Here is a 23,190-nt window from a genome sequence, read left to right on the forward strand (position 1 = left end):
TAAAATTGTGGTAAAACTGTTGTGTCTGGTGGTCATTGAGTATAAAACCCTCCATCTATGAATTCGTTACGTGAATAATAATACACAGTCCAAGCCGCGCTTTATGCGATTATACCGGTACTCGATGCTTCTGATAACTATATCCGTAAAAAGTCCCGTTTGCAAGTACGGTGACCATATATCTCTGGTCTAACGCAGTTTCCCAAAGTGGGCAATATCACCCCCCCCCCCGGGGGTGATGGAAGGGTCTGGGGGGGGGGGCGAAAGAAACTTTTTGATTAGTATAGGACACTATGGGTTGGCTTGAAGTTAGGGGTGATGAGAAAAACGTTTTTGAGAAGGAGATTATGGAACAAAAAGTTTGGGGGACGCTATAGTTTAGTACAGTGCATTGGCGTAGGAAGATTCGGGGGAGGGGGGGGGGGTTTAATCCTCCTTCTTCCTCAAGCCGAGATTATAGTGTTAAGCAGGAAAAAAACGTAAAAACTCCCTTCAGAAGAAAAAAAAAATTCGGAAATCCCCCCCCCCCCCGAAAAAATACTGCTACAGTGTATCCTAAAGTAGGCAATATCGTCACTGGGAGGTGATGTGATGGTCCAAGGGTAGAGCCTACAGGTATTGTATAGGGTCCCTGGGTTGGTTTAAGTTGGAGGGATGATAGGAAAAAAATTTCTGAAAAAGAGAGGGGGGGAGGCGATGAAACAAAAATTTGGGAACCTCTAGTCTAATGGGACGTTTTGTGAACGGTATTGGTAAAACGGGACTTCGTTTTTATTCCCCACATAATTGGTTGCAAAATGTTAAAAATCATTGCATTTTTTTTCATTCTATTCTAAAAGGGGAGTTTTCCCCCCCTTTGAGCTAAAATTCTACATTTTGGTTATTTAGCCACTGTGAGAACAAAACTTTGGCTCTAATCAGTGATTTTGTATAAACTAGTGCTCATCTCCCCAACCTTTTTACACCTGTGGAAATGTGAGAAATAATTTGGAATCGACAAGAAATTCTCACGGACCGGCACAGCGGTTGAAGAACACTGGTATAAACCAGGGATGGGCCATGTCAACCCATGGCGACTAAAAAATTGGTATTGGTGCCTAAAATTTTTGTGTATTCTGAGAGCAGAACAAAATGTTTGGAATTTATTGCAACACATCTGCCAACATGAAAGAGGGTCATTAGTCCCCCTGGAAAAAGTCAAAATAAACATAATTTTAGACCTTCTTCAGGGAAAAAAAATGTTGGCGCCTAAAAAAATTGTTCTGACATCTATATTTTTTTGTGATTTCTCTAGCCTTGGGCTAAACTACTAACTATTAAACCACCACTGGACTATCACTAGATTTCATAAAGTGTAAAAATTAACTAAAAAGTCGGATTTTTTCCCTTCGGTCAATGGAAACAAAATTAAATAATAAGTTATCTGTATAGTAACTGGTTTGCAGACATAGAATCGCTATCAATTACGGTAGAGCCTCTCCAATCCGGACTCCTCGGGACCTGAGGGATTGCGGATGAGGGGAATCTTCCGGATTCGGATCAAGTTTTATTTATTTTCCAAGCTTTCATATTTCGAGCAGTAAATATGCCTCTTTGAGCACTTTGATTCATATTTTCCTTTCAAAAAAAAAATTAATAGACAATATATAGGCCTATATGTAGATACATGCATATACGAATAGATAATTTAATGTTAAACCATAAATACCAGTGTTTCTCAAAGTGTGCGTCGTAGCTCCTAAGGGCATCACCAACCTTTGTCGGGACGTCGCGACAAAGTCGTTGATGATATTGATTTCTGTGCCTATTTATAGCTTTGAAGTTCTTTTGTATGTGAAAATATCTACTAAACTATTCTGGGGGAGCCGTATACAAACCATTAATTGGGAAAAGGGAGCTGCAGGTGCATTGGCGTACGCAAAGGGGGTGGACCAGAATGGGTGTTCAATTCACCCATTCACTGCTTCGTCTACATGGCAAGGGGTGCAAAAATGCCGGTTCGGCACGATTGACCAAGTATCTAGTTGCGGCCATTATTATAAGCAACAGCAGACGAAGTAAGTGCAACCAATTTTTAGCCAGTTTTCAGGCACTTAATATCTAGGCTTTTAGTCATTTTTTTCTTTCTTCCACTAATTATAAATGCCTTTTATTAGTGCCTATTTTAAGCATTTTCAGTGCCTTTTAGCCTGCCTATTTTGACCATTTATAATGCCTAAACTTTGGTCTCTACTGATGATGGTTCCATCAGATCATTCGGTACCATAGAGAATACTACTCTCTTTGAAATATTATTATTCACGAGGCCAAAAGTTCATATGGAAGGTTTTACATCCAATGACCATCGGATAACAGATAACAGTTTCAGAATGGGCGAAAATTCAAAATTTATGAAAGAAATTATTATTACTTGCGAGGGGCCCCTCCCCCTCAAAAACGCGGGGCTTGGTGCGACCGCACCTATCACATACCCCATAAGGGCGGCTCTTCCCTTGTATACTCGGGTTTTTTTTCACTCTTACAATGGATCCCGCTCATAACAGGGACAATTCCAGGTTATGGTGTCACCAGGAATTTTTTCCCTAGGCCGGGATTACACTATAAAAGATTAATTTGATAAAAGATTTTTTACGAAACGAAAAAAAAGAACCAAACAAGCCAAAGCGTGTCTGTTACCGCTTGTTGGTTGCATTTTTTTGATTTATTTTATGAAAGAATTTTTATCAAACTTTCATAGTGTAATCCTGGCCTTATAGGGTTGTTAATAAATGGAATAGCTTACCTTCCAGGGTCGTGAACTCTAACACAATTGACACGTTTAAAAAGAAGTATGATACATAGTGGGATAAATCGATAAGCTATCCATACTTAGAATTAAGACAACCGTAATGTCTTTTAGTCTTTTTCATGGGCAGTGTATTATGTAGAATTAATTATTAGTTTTTCTTTCGTGCTACAGTCGACGCTCGATATAACGACTCCCTTCGTTCCATTGGAAACGGGCATTATAGTGGAGGATTTCTAATAACGGACGTTTATTGCCGGGGGGGGGGGTCGTTATATTGAAAGTAAAACATATATGATAGTCGTTCTATGAAAATATTTATCTTAAATAATAATCTTTATATTATTAATACATATCGTTGGACATTTAGCTTGTTGTAGCCTTCGTGCTTGTATTTTTATAACGTTCCCACTTAGACCGTTTTCTCGGTGACAACGCTTTTCATGACGGTTTTTTGAAAACTTTATAAGCGGAATCCACTGTATATTTTCCGGATGAAATCACAGATAAAGTGAAAAGGATTAGAGCATAGTTTTCAAAACTTTTCTGTTCCCTCGCCCCCTTCTTCAGAAATTTTTCTCTCTCCCATCGCCACCCAACTCAAACAAGCCCATAGAATCCAATGGTATAATCGTAGCTTCCACCGCCCTCTCCCCCGGTCTATTCCATCGCCCACCAGGGGACGATATTGCCCACTTTGGCAAACACTGGATTAGAGTGAAGTGACAAGGAGTGCCGTGAGGTATTCGAAATTTAATTATTTTTAATGGCATTGTTAAGGCGAACGCAAAAAAAAAGGGTTTTTCCTGTCGACTGAACTCGTGTCTGTTCCTCGGTTCCCAGTGACAGGAATATAAGCCATATATCCCGGATATAGCAAATGTCAAGATGAATCTGATATAGTAAATGATAATTTTTTTTCCTTAACACACATTACAATACGAATTTCAGCAGCAAGAGATAGAGATAACGGTGGGGAAAGTGTTTGGGAAATTGTACGCAGGTGATAATCATTCATCATTATTCCAGTAAAATATTAACTCTCAAAAACATTTCTCTCCATTTCTCTCTTCTCGAATTCTAATGAGCCCAGCTCATGATTTCGAAGACCAATGGTAGAATCACTGCTGAGCCAGCCGCACACTCACACTCTCTCTCTCTCTATATACATATATATATATAGAAAAAAAAAAGAGTTTTCGTGCGCCATTACAGTGCTGTCTAGTTTGATGGATGGCGTCCGTTACGTGTTCGGCCATTGAATGTCGTGAGCAGCAGCAAAAAACTAGGCGGTGGTCAATCAAGGTAGAGAGAGAGAGAGAAGCCTATAGGTATATGCGAGAAATTCACTTTCAGTCGTAGGGTGTGAGGGGTATGGGCTTACATAATATAATAGCCACGATGCATTGGGCCTAGATGCCACACCCACGAGAGTTTTTTCTTTTTTATATACTGTATATGTAATTAGTTGGCAACTTTGACTTGTCAGGTGAGTTGGTGCTGCCTTTTTTGTTTATTTTCTTTCATGAATATCATTAAATAGCTACGAATAGTAAATAGATCGTGATGATGAAGGTTTGAACTCACTAGAGACTAGGAAAAGAATTTTGTGGTCATTGTTCCTGTGATTGAAGCCACAAGCTACACAAATTATGAGGCCTTTTCTCATTCTAATCATTTTCTTGACCACTTATTCAAATTTGCCAAACTTGCCGCCTTGTGCTATAACAGGTATCTTCAATCCGTTGCTCGCGAGCACCACAGTGCTCAGTGGAACATCCAGAGTGATCGATGCTTGTGTCCGATTTCATACTCCCGAGCACTTGGTCAACGTTGCAATTGAACACCTAGTACAAATCAAGAGCGTAGCTGGGGGGGGGGAGGACTTTTGGGTCTGCCCCCCCCCGAAATATGAGAAAATGACCAAAAGAAGGGAAGAAGATGGCCAAATCTATTGTTCTATCACTTTGGTTCCCCCCCCCCCCGAACGAAATTTCTGGCTACGCCCCTGGTACAAATGGCATTCAAGGATTGAAATCAATCTTAATTTCATGCATTCGTATGTCAAACTTGCCGTAAGAGTGCTCCTCTTTTGATGATGGGTACAGGCAGAATACAGAATGAACCGAGCACGTCCAGGCTCTATCGCTATTGCAATTTAAGCACAGTAGTCATAAGACAGCGGACGAAATTGGCACAGGCAGTGCTCGCGACTAGAAAAAGGTTGAATAACCCTGGGCTATAGCTTAGGCCTCCTGTAATCACACTTCTGGAGCTACCGCACCTAACGATATCAAAGTGGCGTCGGGATCATATAGGCTTCACGAACTAAGAGATCTTATATCAAGCTGAATGTAGAAATTTTTAAAAATTTTAAGGATCTTCAAAAAAATTATTCAGATCAGATACAACTTGTCAAAACAAATCTTAAAAAACAAAATCAGCCTCTTCAAAAGTATTACAGCAGGAATTTTTACAGATTCAGCTTCAACTTGTGGGGGGGGGGGGGGGGGCCTATTTCCACACAAGCTTCATGAAGCCAAAAAAGTCCATTTTAAGATTCAAGAATACCACAAGTTGTTATTGTTGTTGCCCATCGCGTGTCTTTTACAGCTCTGATCATAACCGAAAAACCCTACATCGCCAATTGGCGATTTTAACGTTTTAGCCCTCATTAACCCATCCCCCCTTCTTTGTCATCAAAACTCTCAAACGCTCCCCCTCCCCCACCACCAGACAACAACATTTCGTCAGTTCTGTCCCTTTCTGCTAACGCATATGGAATCAGCGACATTCGTTCGGGAGAGGGGGGGGGGGCGCACGAGCAATTTATGCCCCCCCTCTATCAGGCGATCAAAAATATTATTTTGCTGCAAACAAATGTTAAAAAAAACTAAAATATTGGAAGAAAATACATTTATATCGAATTATGATCAGTTTTTGACAATTTCAATGCTGTTTGAAGGCTAAGAACTTTGACAAAAGATTATTTGAAGGCTAAGAACTTTGACAAAAGATTATTTGAAGGCTAAGAACTTTGACAAAAGATTATTTGAAGGCTAAGAACTTTGACAAAAGATTATTTGAAGGCTAAGAACTTTGACAAAAGATTATTTGAAGGCTAAGAACTTTGACAAAAGATTATTTGAAGGCTAAGGACATTGCGACTGCGGCGCCCCTGGGAAGTGCACACGGAGCCCCAACGGGCTCCCCGGAGCCCCAACGGGCTCCCCGGAGCACCGGTTGAGAACCGCTGCTCCAGGACAACGCACGTGGCGCACTGAGTGCGTACGAAACACGAAACCGTTTAGTCGACCCCCTCCCCTTATAAGTAATACAAGACATGGTGGGGGGGGGGGGGAAACCTCTTTTGAGGTTTGAGGGGTCTACTAGAAAAGATCTTATGAGGACTTATCGGTAGGGAGATTGCTCAGATGTCCACAAACTTTTTCTCGTTTTTAGCACACCCAGTTATGGTGCCATTAAGAATATTTAATATTTTTATAAAGGGGGTGGCCAATGACGTAAACATTAGCCAACTCCCCCCCCCCCGTCATCAAAAGTCAGCAAATCCACTTCCCCCCCCCCATCGATGCTGACATAATACTTGAATGACCCCTTTTTTCTAGGGGTGGGACGGTATCAGAGAAGCCCTAATTGGTATTAATAAAAAAACCCCATTAATATAGGCTTAAAATGGGTAAATATATAACGTCGTCTATATTATTTCTAAAACATTATTGGCCCATAAATCGGACGATACAAATGACTGAAATTTGCGAGAATCTTCAGCAACGTACCACGAGCGGGCCCACGAGCCTCTTCTGCGGCTTGATCAGAGGCCTATTGACGCCGTTCATCCTCGAGTAGAGGCCACAGGCGTTGCAGAGATAATGCCCCGTGCCGTCTCTTCGCCACAGTGGCGTCGATATGGCACCGCAGTTGACGCATTCTCGCTCCTCTTGCAGTCCGAAGTACTCTGCTCTGTCTGTTTGAGAAACAAAAGAAATAATAATAAAATTAACGTCTTAGATGCCAAATAGTCGATACAATATGTGACACGAGCTTATATATTATGCATACATAAATATTTATGTAATAGGCTGAAATGCGCATTCTTCAACCTATTCACATATCTTATTATCTCATTCACTGAACACGATTCATCAATGCCGTATTCGTATTTATCGCCATACATCATCCACTGGCGTTGGGCATTGGCTACATAAAGATTCAAAGTCGAAAAACAATGGCTATTATACATGTAAAATGTTTCACTTTTCGTACCGATTCTCACGGCTTCAGTGACCACGGGGCGGCCCGACCAGAATCTAAATTAGTATTTATTTAGACATTTACATGGGTGACTCGATAACACTGGCTTCAAGATGTCTTATCGTCGTCATCCGCTAACACACACAAAAAAGTCACATTTTCAACTCGAAGACACACATTGCGACCAATTTTTCACGCCATATATACATTATATTCTGGTCACTTTGAAACATTGTATCAGAATGGTTTCGGTTGCACGAACGAAAAAACAAACATGCCAAAGATGGGCCGGACATGAACAGGTGCGAAGCGGCACCGCGGCCCCGTAAAACAAGATTGAGAAATCTATTGAATACGAGTTTCATTTTGAACTTGAAGGTAATAATTAGAGCCCGGATTATATGCAAATGCATATGTGCGTATGCGTTTGCATATTTTTGCCTTTTTTTAGCATTAATGCATATAAATGCATAAAATCAAATAATTTTCAGCATAAGTGCATATTTTTGAAGGTTTATTTAAGCTCACTCAATTTTTTTTAAATAATTTTTCAAACAAATATTGTTCATAATATTTTCATTCTAGAGATGTATCAAAGTGTTAAATTGTTTTTTAGAAATAGTGTAAAATCTTTTGTTAATGCTAATTTCGTTATTAAGCAACTACAAGTTGAAAATTAAAAAATGCCTGAATAAAAATATGTAGAGATATTTGCACATGCGATATATGTATATGAGGAGATATTTTTTCGTTAATGAAAAATACATATGCACTAAGAAATAGAAAAGATGCATTTTAAAAACACATCTGTTTTTTTTTGCATGATTTATTTAATGCATATTTTCTAATTTTTTTAATACATATTTCGGAATTTTTGACTTTTTCAAGATTTCTAAAGCATATTCTGGGGTGTTTAATGCATATTTTTGCATTTTTAAGTGAATATTTGCATCTTTTTAGAGCATATTTTCCACTTTTTTAGTGCATATAATCCGGGCTCTAGTAATAATCATATCCAGTGGCTTATTTGCAGGGGAGCTCAGTGGGCTATAGCGCGGGGTGGTAAGTTCAGAAAAGCGGCAAATTGGAACAACGAGTGGCCAAAAAAATTAGCAGAATGGGGGAAGGGCGACTAAATTTGTATAACCCTAAATAAATCCGCCTCTGCCGAGACAGTAAGGGACCAAGTCAGCGAGTGATCAAAAGAGTGACCTAGAGAGTTTGCAAGCACATGAGTGATCAAAAGAGTGACCTAGAGAGTTTGCAAGCACATGAGTGATCAAAAGAGGGACTTCGAGTGTGAGCAAGCATGTGAATGGATAAAATATCTACCTATATAGTATAGTCAGTGAGTGACCTAGCACAGTGGTTCTCAACCTTTGGAAGCCCGCGGCCCGGTATGAATGATGTCACGGCCCGACTGTTAAGAAACGCTGACCTAGAGCATGTAAAAGCATGTGAATGAACAAAGAGTGACTTAGAGACACGGGTGTACTTGCTGGAGCGGAGGAAGGCAAAGCGGGTTATACCACAGGGTGACGAATTCGAAGAAGAAGTAGCAGAAAAATTGGACTATATATAGAATGGGAGAAGGGCGGCAAAGTCCGCGTAGCCCGCAAGCGGCAACCATAAATCCGCGTCTGGTCCTATCGTGCGCTTCACGGATCCTGTAGGGGATTAAGACCCAGCCCCCCACTCCCTCGGACGGTAACCTTTCTACATCTTAATTCTGTGGAGCCCGTTTATAACTTTCCCACTTAGAACATTTCCCTACTTGGTACGACTTATTTTCATGGTCCCAACTGTTGCTAATAGGCTACTCATTGTGATTTCCCGTTTAAAGGTTTTCCCACTTACAACGTTTTTACGACAATTTTTTGAAAGTTATAAGTGGGGTCATCCACTGTCTAGGGCAGTGGTTTCCAACCAGTGCTCCGTATAAACTTCCTAGGGGCTACGCGGCCTCCACAGGAAAATAAAATTAATTAATTAATTTTGTATATAAATAGGAGAAAAGTCTAAGGGGTTCAACCATAGAAATTGAATTGTTAATAACGGCCCCGTGAGTAAAAAAAATTTGAGAATCACTGGTCTAGGGCAGCGGTTCTGAACCGGTGCTTCGCGGAGCCCAGGGGCTCCGTGGCCGCTCGAGGAAAATAAAAAAACATTAAAATTTAAAAAATAATTATAAATATTTTTAAATAGTAAAAATAAATCAGTAACTTTGATGAATAATTAAAAAGTTGGCCTACGGGGCTCCGCCATAGAATTTTTTTCTTAAAAGGGCTCCGCGAGTCAAAAAAGGTTGAGAACCGCTGGTCTAGGGAGACACTGAAGATCGGGGTCAGGGTCGCTTGCGTCTATATAGTTATGGTTCTATTCATAGATGTGTCATTAAAAAAGTCATTTCATATACGCCATTGATGAGCATTGTTAATACAGTTAATGTAAAGGGCCTCGAAATGACTAAACCTGTTCCTCTGAACAAGTCTGTCTTGAAAGGGGGCTCGGTCGATTGCGCCGAAAATGGGAGTGTTTGTATTCCCCCAACAGGTCGATTACGCCGAGTCTGGAAATTGGGTGTTTTTGGAAATCGGGGTGAGCGCAATCGACCTACACCCCTTGAAAGTCTCATAGCGCCGCTTCCCCCCCCCCCCCGAGTGAAGTGTTGTTTTGGTTGGCTCCTACGAAGCAGGAAGAGCCTCTCTACCAATTTAAATACATAGGACTTTAGAGTTGGAAAGCCTTCCGAGGAAAATCTTTTCCGCGAGGCTATTATGCTCTTGCTAAATCGCATTTCCTCTAGGTTCCATGCGTTAGAGCGGTCTTGCCTCTAACTCCTACGACGTACGCCGTTCCCTCAATACAAAAGTCTTCAACCCTTTTCTAGTTGTGAGCACTGCCTGTACTCATCATCAAAAGAAGAGCACCCCTCTACCTTACGGCAAGTTTGGCATACGAATGCATGGAGTATGATACCGGTATGTTACATTTATGTGTAAGTATGATATTAAAAAAAAATTAAACATACTGACAATGTCGTAATCGTTTAAAAAAATTGGACACAATCCCCCCCCCCCCCCCACACACACACACAGCCTGGGTGTCAAAAGGTTAAATTTACATTTTACAATAGATTTATCACGTTATTTTTAGAAATACCATCGCTATCTAGTTGCCGAGTGTCAGTCTCGCTACGGTTCTACAAATCCAGGTTCGAATCCCGGGAGAATTTGGGAGACGTATCCTAGCTATACGTATAAGAGCCGAACCGGGCTCCTTTGAAAGATGAAGAATCGTCTCGTCGCAGAAGGAGTCTCCTCTGAGCTTTTATGGACGTTGGTTTTAGGGTTTTATTTAGGGACGTCATTTCAACATTTTAAGGGGGGGGGGGGCAAAGAACATGTACTTCAATGTATGTGTATATATATATATATAGTACCATTTTTCAAAAGCGGGGGGGGGGGTAGGCAACGGCTCCCTCTGACACCCCCAAATGGCGGCGGGCTTGGTTTTATTGACTCGAAGAAAGAAAGATCAATATCATTTTTGAGGGAGAGATGATTGTTTTGTTGATCAGATAACAACAAATAGTTAAAACGGCAAACGTAGGAGGCCAATATGATAAAGGCTATCGTATTTCTCTTTCTTTTGCAGTACAAAGCAAGGGTGTTCAATCATCAGGAGAGTGCGGGAGTCACTTCATTGATTTGAAGACAAAACATGTCGCGGGACACTTAAGCGATCTGTAAACGCCCGGCGGATCAGTGATCCAGAAATGTAATCAGTGATCTGTAAATATGTCGCGGGCCGCTTAAGTTCACTTCTTTAACGCACACCAACTCCGGTCATATATCGCCGTACGGTCATATTTCCGACCACCCACAGGAGTTGAGTGGGAAATGAAGGCTCCATCCACGGTCGTCCCAGGTTCAGTAGGTAAAGAACTTGCTTCTAACGTTTTATACCCGGATTCGAATCCATGGATCTCGATGGTAACCTTCGAAGTGGCAGACGAGCATCATACCACGCCACTCGGGCTGAAAGTATGGCATTCTGGCGCAGGTCGGATTCGAACCCAGTTCGTTCGAGATTGTCCTGTGGCGGATATGCCTATGCACCTCACGCCATGCCTCTACCAATCGCGCTATCGTAGCAGTAAAAAAAAAAAATCTCCGGGGTTCACTGGAACTGTGCCACAGGCTTGTGATGTGATCTGTAAAGTTGCCACGAGTCAATCAAGTGAACTGGGAATATGCACGGGACACTAAGGTGATGTGTAAATATGATACGGGTCAATGAAGTGATCTGGGAACGTGCTAGGGGACCGATTGAGCGATGTGAAAATGCACCGCGGGCCATTTAAGTGCTCTGGCACTGTGCCACGCGCCACCTGAGTGATTTGTAAATACGTCGTGGGTCACTTGAGGGATTTGTAAGTGTGCCGTGGGTGAATTGAGTGGTTTCTTAATGTGCCGGGGCCACTCTAGCGATGTGGAACTGTACCATAGGCCATTTAACTCGGAGTTTCACAACATTTCTGAAAATCTGAAACAATTTGACGGACCACTTATGCCCCGTATTATGAGATATTCCTGTAATTTTCGTTGCCCCGATTTTTTTCTAAATATTTGTCCCGTTTTTTCAACGATATTTATTTGAATTTGTAATAATTACCAAAGTCGTGAGATACTTAAACTCCTTGTTGAAAAGATTGCAACTGAAATATTTTTTGAAATTCTTTGTTGAAGAGATTTTAAAACTTCTTTGTTGAAGAGATTTTAAAACTTCTTTGTTGAAGAGATTTTAAAACTTCTTTGTTGAAGAGATTTTAAAACTTCTTTGTTGAAGAGATTTTAAAACTTCTTTGTTGAAGAGATTGTTGATCTCATTGTTGAAAAGATTGCTGATCTCATTGTTGAAAAGATTGCTGATCTCATTGTTGAAAAGATTGCTGATCTCTCATTGTTGAAAAGATTGCTGATCTCATTGTTGAAAAGATTGCTGATCTCATTGTTGAAAAGATTGCTGACCTCATTGTTGAAAAGATTGCTGATCTCATTATTGAGCAATGAGCGTTTTCATAATATACATAAATTATATTTTGATAATTATGGCAAAAATCATAATTCATCTCACATGTTTGTCAGGTTTAACGTTTTGTTCTCACTTTTCTTAGAATTTTAATAGCGATTGCACCTACTTCTGACAAGGACTTTGATGACAATTGTCAATATGTCACAGATCCCAATTTACCGTATTTTTCTCAATGAAATATGGTCATCAAATCATTTGAATTTTTTTTTTCGTGAAATAAGTTTTTTACTGTGAAGCCCTTTATTTCCACACCTACAGCAATTTTAGCAGTAATTAGCAAATTGAATTTAAAGCAATAAATTACAATTTTCGGCAAAATTCAGTGATATCCGTATTTAAGACCGCAATTTTCTGCATTCTCCTTGGTGGTGTATGATGAACCTAAGTATGAACGTATAATATTATTTTAATCCATCAGATACAACGGGTGAATAATTGTACCAAGTCTGCCAGCGGGCCATAGGTTGAGAAACGCTGATCTATAAATGTGAAATCCCATGATATCTCTCCAAGGACACCTGGTTAAGAACCACCGCTTTTCATCATAGAAAGGGACTCCATCAGAACTTTTCTCGAATTTTCAAAAGTTGTAAAAAATTTTCAATGGCATTTCATTTCAATGGCACTGCAACTGCAGTAAAATATTTAAATATTTAATAGGGAAATGCATGTTGAGAAGGGGAGAGAGAGAGAGAAAGAGAAGTTTCGTGAAAATATCAAGGGGATTTCACAGGGACTGAAAGAAGGTGTCCTTGTGCTGTAGCCGGATCAAACGGAAACACTCGCTCGACTTTACAAAAGTAAATATTATTAAGAACTAATGAGTTCAATAATAAGATTAACAAAGTCTTCAAAAATATGGTTACAAATCTCTTCAACAAGGAGTTTGAAAATTTATTCAACAAAGAAGTTTTTAAATTTATTCAACAAAGAGGTTTTAAAATTTATTCAACAAAGAAGTTTTAAAATCTCTCCAACAAAGAAGTTTTAAAATCTCTCCAACAAAGAAGTTTTAAAATTTATTCAACAAAGGAGTTTTAAAATTCAACAAAGAAGTTTTGCGACAGATACAGGAAACTGGCTAAGTGAGGAGATATCGATGTTTCTGGAAAGGAAAATTCATCTCTGCCCTCACGGAGTCGTATTAACAAGGGAGAGTGACATCTTTCGTCATAAAGAAGTTTTAAAATGTAAGAAGTTTAAGAATTTCAAAAAAATTTTCAGTTGCAATCTCTTCAACAAGGAGTTTAAATATTTCTTCAACAAGGAGTTTAAATATCTCTTCAACAAGGAGTTTAAATATTTCTTCAACAAGGAGTTTAAATATTTCTTCAACAAGGAGTTTAAATATCTCTTCAACAAGGAGTTTAAATATCTCTTCAACAAAGAAGTTTAGAAATGAGATGATCTCTTCAACATTTAGCAATGTCAAGTTCACATTTCTGAAGGTATAATTTAACTTCAGGTAAAGAACTAATTCAACAGAAACAATGTATGAAATGGTATAAGCCAATAGGAATCTTTACACTGTATTAAAAAGAAAATTTTACCGAGAGAGAGAGAGAAACATTCACTCTTCTTAAATTCAGTCTACATTAGAAATAGGGCTGATCCGATTAATCGGTTAATCGATCAATTGTTAATCGGAATTAAAAATTTCATTTGAATTAATCGACTCGACCAATCCGATCAAATTCAATTAAAGTTTGCAGAAAAAGTTGGTAATTTAACTTGTTTATTTGACGGAACTGGTAAGATGTCTTAAATTTTAATGTTCTTATATTAGAAAGTGACCATATTCAAAAATATTTGAATCAATATATTCATCGACTTTTTCCGCATGGGAAAATACACGTCGATTCAAGAAAAATTGGAGGTACGGAAATTTGAGTTTGATGAGCGTTTCAAAATACAAGACCAAAAATTTATTGTCTCCTCCGTGAAAATAACAGTTTGCGTATTGCGTATAAATTTTTATTTGACATCCATACTTTTTTATGAACATTTTTTTTTTTTTCAGCCACTTCATTGGGCAATTTTCCTGCTGCTGCCTCTGTATTTGTGTTTGGGAAGTATCAGCTCCTCTCGCAACAAGTAGGCCTACCATTCGACAAGAGTTTCTAAGAAAACAAGCAGCAGTAAGAAGATTGGAAACAATTTCGAAATCAATGTGGACACTAACCTGAAATAACTGATTTAAATTAAAAGATCCAAGTGAAGATCAACTCCAAGATCTGACAAATATGTTCAGCATCTTGAATTGCTTCGTGCGGGCAGCCTTATGATTTCTTAATTTATCCCTATATATTTGTTCAACGAATAGGTGTAAAAAGTGAATAAAATATATTTTTTATATACACCGATATAGTTTCGAAAAATATGCGATTAAAATTTTCCAAATTGATCAAAAATTTGTAATTAAACAGTGATTCTTTTAATCGATTCCCGCGCTAATTAAAGAGTATTATCCCCGTGACGAATTACTTTAAAGTAAAGTGTTTAACTATATGTGAAAACTCGAATGTATTTAGAGTGAATTTTTTTTTGATTGTACGAAGGGATAATAATAATGCTTTTATAATAATTAAAACAATGCATATTTTTTTACTTTAAATAAATATTTCATTAAATCAAGATTTATCTCAAAAATTCAAGACTTCAAGATAAGCTTTCATACAATTATTCAAAACAAATTTTGAATAACAAAAAATAACATCTTCATAATTTTATAATTATTTTTCATAACTATTGGACATTACATCTCTGGATATAGATCCTAGCTGTGTTATATACTCAATAGAATGTTAATTATTCGAGAGATAACGATATTTCTTCCCATGTGTGCAATAATATTAATCGGATATATAGCCAATGTGAGTGTGTGTGTGCAACGGGGTGTGCGCCCGGAATTATGCAAAGTATAATTTTTTTAAAAATTTTCTACTTTAATATTTCATTTTATTATTGGAGATTCCGATTCGATGTGTTTTCACATGCTAATTAACAATTTATTATTATTATTACAGAAATAAAGAAGGGGTTAAATGTTTTCGGCACCGGCTTCCTTTGCTACGCTTATTTTACTTCTTGTGTCTGATGCCCCCCATGATGATCTTTCTCTCCAGAGACCCATTTGACCACGGCTGATCAAACTTCTAGGCTTTAGAGCCGTTATTTACGAAAAAGCACCCGGGCAGGAGTTGGCGCACCCATGTTTTTAGATCTTCAGCTTTGAGTCAATTCTGGAAACCGGAATAGGCATCCTCATCCCAGTTGGAATTCGTAGCCTGTTGAATTCGAGTCTGATGCACTCGCTGATTTGATTACAAACCCGTTTAAGACTTGAAAACTTCTTGAAAGGATACGAATATTTATTTATTGTGTTTTAGTCTCGTTTCCTTGTATACCTTAACAGCGATAAGAAACTTCGAACCTTCACAAATCGAGGAAAAACTCGATAATGATTCCTGTTATTCGAGGTGTTTCCAGAAAAACATGATTGTCTTTCATATTTCTTCTAATATATCAACGTTCTTATGAATACAAATCTTAAGAAGACGCGGAAATATCCGTAGAAAACCGAACGTAGTTATTGGAACAATGGCTTTAAAATCCAAGTCGTAGCTACCTACGACTTGGGTTTCAAGAGCTCGTGTAATTTGTTTAAAGAATACCATGTAGAAAATTGTACATTAAAACTTGAAAAGAATTACGTTATCAGTCACGAAAATTTCAGGATTTACCTTTCTATTGTTTAAAAAAATCATTCTTTCCAGACATTTCTCGTGTCAGTGATAATTTTTTATTTGTTAATAAACATATTAAAATAATTTTATATCCTGATTTCAAAAGAGCTGCTTGGACGCTCTAGGCCAGTGGTGCGTAAACCGTGGGTCGTGGCCCCCTGGAGGTGGGGTCACGTCAATGAACTAGAGCAGATCGCGAGAGGTTCTCCAAAATGAAAACTTCCAAATAAGAAATTCATTTTTAATTAAAAATATGTCAGAACTAAAGAATGACTTTATTCAGCTGAGCTAATCACCATGTATATCATACAATGTAATTGTATCAAATTCTACTTGTACAATACTCAATATATCGGCTCCGTCATGCCAGAATCACAAATGTGTAATGTACTTGCAAAAAATAAAAGAACGTGGGAAATGACGTTTGGAATGTTTACTCTACCCATGTTACTCTATGGAAGTTATTTTCCTAAAATGTTTTGTAGCGTGTGTTTCAGATTAGATGACTTTACCTAATAATACTCAAAAAATCGTCAACGAATAAAGCAAATTAGGAATTTTTTAGTATTTCCTGGTATTTACCTTATTCGTTGACAATTTTTTGTATATAACTTAGATAGCAAAACAAGGTATCCAAACAGCTGATTAAAAAAAAAAGGAAAATTGTACATTCGTGCCTCTGGCGCATGCGGCGGACGATATCAAGTTAGTACTTTTAAAGGGTGACTTGGAGAGAATCGCCCGATTTCAAAATTGCACATTACTTAAAAATCAAGAACACAGAATAGAATGATAAGTAATATGTGAATATACGCGGGAAAATGTGCCTGCGTTTTATGAACAGTTTTTAATGGTCGATTTCCAGTGAAAATTGGATAATTCTTTCTTAATCACCCTATATACGCAAATCAAGGACCATACACCTCTCTCCACTTTCATCTTGCATAAAGGAAGTAGCGTACATCAAAAAACAAAGTAAATATTTATATGATATTAAAACATTAAATATGTTTGGAAGTCAATATCGCCTAATTAAAATCGAAACAAGCGTTTCGAAAAGTGCTTTCGGGACAGCCCCGGAAAACAGGGTCATGTGGTCACCCCATGTAGCGATAAATTTTTTTAACTGTCTAAAAAAACTATTTGCATAGACCGTTACTCGGCGAAAAACGCCTCAATTATACTACACTCGAAGAGTTTTATCAGTTTTTCTCAGCGGCCCCATGGGGCCGCTAAATGGTCTGATTTCACACGACCCTCAAACGAGTTATCAAGATTTGATGCCAGCGAATGACAAATAGAAAAAAAATTTAAGCACCAGCCAAATTTGTTAGGATTCAGCCAAGAAGGATTTTGTTTCACGGAAAAACGTTCCAAAATAATGTTTTTCGACTTTTCCGGGACTTTATATCCCCTTCCTATATGAGACATGAAATCAAAAAATTCTATGTCATTCAATGATTCCAATTTAGTAATCAGAACAGAAAAATTTCAGACTCCACTACAGACTTCACAGCCGCCGTGGTAACCTGACGCCTAGGATTTGTCGGACCATGCTTTATACGGTCTTCAAAACGGGACTCTTCAATTTATTTGCAAAATCATTTGCTCTTATAATGACCTCTATGAAATAATTCAGCTCTTATACTGCCCTCGATGAGAAATGATTCAGCTCTTATACTGCCCTCAATGAGAAATAATTCAAATCTTATATTCATGACCCCCTCCCCTGCCGATTTTTATCATTCTTTGTTTTTTACGCAATAAATTCACTATGGGACCGTAAAAACTCTGTCCTGGGGGCCCGCCAAAGATCACAGCCGAGGGGAGGGGGGGGGTCATGCTTATTATATTGATCTCGATGAAATAATTCAGTTCTCATACGGGCCCCTCGAAGAGATTATTCGACTTTTACTCAGCCCTCCCTTAAGAAATAATTATTCTAATTTTGCACGGCCCTGAAGAAGTGTACCAGTCGTACCTGACTTAGCGTGGGGAAGACTCAGCTTCGAACCCGTGACCGGCACAGCGTCGACAATCGTGAGATTGTCGCAACGACCGCGAGACAATCTCCCTCTAAAACAGGAATCTTAAACCCATGGCTCACGAGTACCACGGTGCTGCTCCCTGAAGTACCCAGGAGTGCTCGATTCTGAAAATAGGTCTTTCAATAATTCTGAAAATATACGAATTTTTATGAATTGTGAAATAATTGTTTCCACCAATTTTGAAATTCTTTCAATAATTATTAAATAATTTCATTAATTCTAAAATAACTTCTCATTCTCAAAATTATTGTTCATTAATTCTGAAATTATTTCTTTCGAAAATTCTGAAATTATTTCTTTCGACAATTCTGAAATTATTTCTTTCGAAAATTCTGAAATTATTTCTTTCGACAATTCTGAAATTATTTCTTTCGAAAACTCTGAAATTATTTCTTTCGAAAATTCTGAAATTATTTCTTTAGAAAATTCTGAAATTATTTCTTTAGAAAATTCTGAAATTATTTCTTTCGACAATTCTGAAATTATTTCTTTAGAAAATTCTGAAATTATTTTTTTAGAAAATTCTGAAATTATTTCTTTAGAAAATTCTGAAATTATTTCTTTAGAAAATTCTCTAAATTATTATTTATTAATTCTGAAATTAATTCTTCAATAATCAGAATTTATAAAAATTCTGATTATTGTTCATTAATTCTTGAACTTATTTCTCTCATTAGTTTTGATACGTTTTCTTGAAGTAATTTTGAAATTGCTTCTTTCACCAACTCTGAATAACATGTCTAATTCAGAAACTACGAAAGGGTTGTCATTGGCGGGCCACGGCAAAAATCTTCGAGGGTCACATGCGGCTCGCGGGCCATGCGTTGAACACCTCTCTCTGATTTAAGCTGTTCCATCAAATGTGCGATGAACACAGAACTCGTTAATAAATTTCAGTCTCGAAAAAAAATTTAAATACTAATAATACACACAGATTAGATTTTTCCTAAAAAACGTTTGTCCTACCACCCTCTCTTCAGAATTTTTTTTCGAGTGCTCAACTCCCTAGGGGGCGATATCGCCCACTTCGGGAAACACGGGTCTCGACTCGTATATTTCTATCCATGTGGGAAAAAAGCGTGTGGCGTTTTCATCATCGCAAAACTTCCCAGGATAACGTTCTAAAAACGTAACCGTAAATTTTTCTGAAGTTTACGACGAGAGAAAATTAGAGGTGTCGTCAAACAAACTAGTTGGGAATTAATCGGTATTTTTCCATTTTTCAACGGCAAACGCTGTTTGTATGAACACCCGAGCGTTTTTTTCTTCCTTTCAAAAAAGCACAAACACCTAAATATTTCTCTCGGAGAAGCGTTTTTCAAAAAATAGCCTCGACTCCCCCGTGTTTTGTTGGTGAGTTTACATAAACGCAAACACTCTGTAAATCAGCTTTACTGACATGTATATGCCCAGTTTAATATATTTACGCCTCAGTCTTTCAAAAATAAACCGTCTGAGAAAGAGAGACACCGTTTTGTATACAGTCAAACTCGGTTATAATGTATGGGTTGTAACGGCACCTCGGCTATAACGTCAATAATGGGCAGTTCGGACTGATTGCCATATAGAGCAGAGTTTCTCAAACTTTCTGAGCCCAAGGACCAGTAAAATGTCTGAAACAAATTGACGGGCCACTTGTGCACCGTATTAGGAGACGTTCCTGTAATTTCGGTTGTTCCGATTTTTTTATACATTTGCCCCATTTTTCAAGTTTATTTAGATTTTTTATATTTATTTTATCGTGAATACAAAGTGTTTTCATAACATATAAATTATATTCTGATAATTATGGCAAAAATATAAATTTCTGTCTCAGATATTTGTCAGATTCATCGTTTTTTTACACAATTTTTCAGTAATTTCAATAACAATCGGTGATTGTGGCTACTTCTGACAACGTATTTAATCACTATTAGCGATGTGACCCGTATTTTATCTTATTTAAAATCCCAGTTCACCGTATTTTTGTTTCAATGAAATATGGCCATTTGATCATCTAAACATATAAAATAACATGTCCTGACTGACTGATTCATCATCACCGAGCCGAAACCCCTGAAGCTATAAATGTGAAATTTGGTCCGTAGTTTTATTTTATAATGCAGACTCACTAAAAATAGATTTCTCAAAATTCGATCCCTAAGTGGGTGTCATAAGCGGTTCAAACCTTATATAGAGAAATCATGCCGAACCGAAACCGCCGGAGCTACAAATATGAAATTTAGTCAGTAGTTTTATTTTGTGATCTAAAGACTCGTGAAGAACGGACTTTTCAAATTTCACGCTCCGGGGGGCATCGGTTCAAAGGTTATATGCGCAATCATAGCTGAGCCGAACTTTTCAGAGATGCCGTCTGTTGTGTGGATGGGATCGTTTGAACGAACCACTTGGGGTAAGAAGTTGTAGATGGAATATAGGCTCCTATGGGGTAGAACCGTCGTAACACCATTGGCCTTCGTGTAAAGCAGCGGTTCTCAACCTTTTTTGACTCGCGGAGTCCTTTTCAGTAAAAAAATTCTATGGCGGAGCCCCTAGGAATTTTTTTTAATTATTCATCAAAGTTACTGATTCATTTTTACTATTTAAAAATATTTTTAATTATTTTTAATTATTAAAATTATTATTATTATCAATTATTAATTTAGCGGCCGCGGAGCCCCTGGAGAGTGCACAAGGAGCCCCAAGGGCTCCGTGGAGTACCGGTTGAGAACCGCTGGTGTAAAGTAATTAGCTGGAAGCACCCGTGTTTGGAAATTTCTTCACCTACTCACGAAAATCGTAATTCCAGAACTCAATATGACGAGACCTCTCATGACCCTCACGGCTGGCTAATTCTGGTGGTTCTCATCATGCATTAAGACGGCACTCACTCCTTATGAATTAGCTAAACGGCGTAGCTGAGATTTCAACTATATCATCCAGAGCTCAAGAACCGCTATTTCGTAGAAATCGTAGTAAAGAAAATGAAATCTCACTATATATTATAGAATCCATTATTTTAAATAGGTCTGTTCTGTGATAGTATTTTTTTTTTTAAAGTGGAATATGAAAAGGGAATTTAAATAACAATAGAATTTCTTTTCATATCAAAGAATTTATCTAAAAAAATATATAATTTCATATCTCATTTAAAAGAACTAAATACATAGGCAATTAATACACTTGTATGAATCTACTGATATCAGTGGTAAAGCCTAACTTTATCATATTTAGGAATTTGTTTTTAAAGATACTGTAAAAATATATTTCATGTTTTGTCGACTTAACCAAGCAGAACGCCAAGATGTTAAATTTGTCAATAACTACTGTAATCATAATAATTTATCTAGGAATTTTTGCTGGAATTTCGAATGCACAGTCGGCCCAGTTAAAACGGATAAACGGATACCGCGCTTAAACGAAAAAAGTTCTCCGGCGTCAAAATTTCCCCCCATAGAGTCAATGTTAGTTTCCCGCTCAATCGAACATTATGCTTTTAAGCGTCAACTGTTAATACACATCAACTGCTGTACACATAATGTTTTTATTGAATGGAAATATTTCGAATTGGATGAGAGAGAGAGAGAGAAAAATGTGTTTCTAAGTTGAGAGTAAGTACTGTGCTAGCCTCCAAGTGTTCAAGTTCTGTCTTTAATATGCACATTTAATTACTTTATTTAAGTGAAACACTTTCTTTTTCCTGTAACTGGTGTAGGTCCGAGAAGCAAATGGATGTGGTGGTGTTAATAAAGGTTCGACCGTGTGAGAAAATAAAGTTGGGTAGTGGGGGTTGGTTTGTGTCGGACCAAAGACAGTTTATTACCTTTCCCTACACCCTGTGACACCGCACACTCCCCAGGCCACACGAGAGTACATTTTGCACACGAACGCAAGTTTGGTGACGTCATAATGCCAGCTCCTAATTGGCTGCTCTGTCATAAAACGCAGCGAATCTACACATCCGGGTCCAGGCAAATGATGTTCAGCAATTTCTTTTATTTTGAATACATTTTTACATTGGCGTCGGGTAATTTTATCTTGCGGGCAAGCTGTTTTTAATGCATTTGTAAACTTCATTTGACATAATTTACATCATATGTTGGCACATTTATATTAATTACAAATTTTCGAAAATTTGTGAATCTGGTCATGTCAAACCTAGAAGTTTCACTTCTATCGCGAGAGATTCTCACGCAGATTTTTTTATTTTTTGTTCTCTGTTGAGCCAGTAGAGGGCACTAACTTTCCTAATGAAAATTAAAAATCTTAATAATTAAATACAATTTTGAATATTATAATTGAATATAATTATCATTTCATTTTTAATGCCTGATTTATTCGAGAACCTTTATTGATATTGATCCTTCATCCAGTTTTCAATATACAAACTATACTAACATTGTAAAATGGTAATTGAACTGTCCCCCCCCCCCCCTAATTGAATACTCCGCTTAATCGGATATTGTGTGCTGGAATCGTTTATATCCGATTAAGCGGGGCCGACTGTATTTACAGATTTAGCTCCACATCCATGTCCGGAATGGTGGAAGCATTTTCTTAAACTTGCGACAAAAATTCTGAATAGTTATTTGTACGATATGTTTTCTATAAAGAGAATTGTGTGCTAGCATTAAAATCAATAGGTGCCGGAATTGAGGGAATATAGGCTAATACAAAACACCTAACACCTAAATATTTCTCTCGGAGAAAAAATCCTATAGGAGACTGGAATTTCAAATTCATAAAATCTGTGGGTAGCAGACAAATGCAATGAAGATGACTTATATATGCGAAATTCATTATTTTTCCCGAAAAGAGCTTCTCATATGATTTTGATAAATATGAGAAAAACTCTCAAATGAGTCTAGTATGGAAGACCTATACCACGATACTGACGTAACATGAAAGTTCAAGTATTTCCATCTTTAACTTCAGAAAATGGAAGACAGGTGGCAGCATAAACAGGAAACAAGCTCAACTAGACAAAGGGTAGGGTTGTCTGGCCTACTCCGATTTAAGGGGAGTGTCACGACCCCTGAAGTTGGTTATACATAATTACCGGTAAAAAGCAATAAATTTTAAATATTTATTGAATTAGCCAAGTACGCATGGGTATTATGTATAATCACAAAATGAATTTTTATTTAGTATTTATCAAATTTACCTACGATACTTGGGTATAATCACCGGTTAAAGTGATAAATTCATCAAACTTACGGAGACGATTGACGATTATGCATAGTTACCGATTTACCACATT

General features: G+C 37.7%; 1 protein-coding gene across 1 annotated transcript in view; it reads right to left on the bottom strand.

Moving 5' to 3' along the window:
• The window catches only part of LOC149084401 (uncharacterized), a 62,794-nt gene that overhangs the window by 15,029 nt on the left and 24,575 nt on the right, over nt 1-23,190 (bottom strand). The window contains exon 3 of the mRNA XM_089234789.1: nt 6,586-6,773. Within this exon, the coding sequence (XP_089090915.1) occupies nt 6,586-6,773 (188 nt within the window). The remainder of the gene's footprint in view (nt 1-6,585; nt 6,774-23,190) is intronic.

Source organism: Pholcus phalangioides, unplaced genomic scaffold, assembly GCF_987345545.1.
Source record: "Pholcus phalangioides strain wild (caught in Gottingen) unplaced genomic scaffold, Ppha-v1.0 ptg000008l_1, whole genome shotgun sequence".
Lineage (NCBI taxonomy): Eukaryota > Metazoa > Arthropoda > Arachnida > Araneae > Pholcidae > Pholcus > Pholcus phalangioides.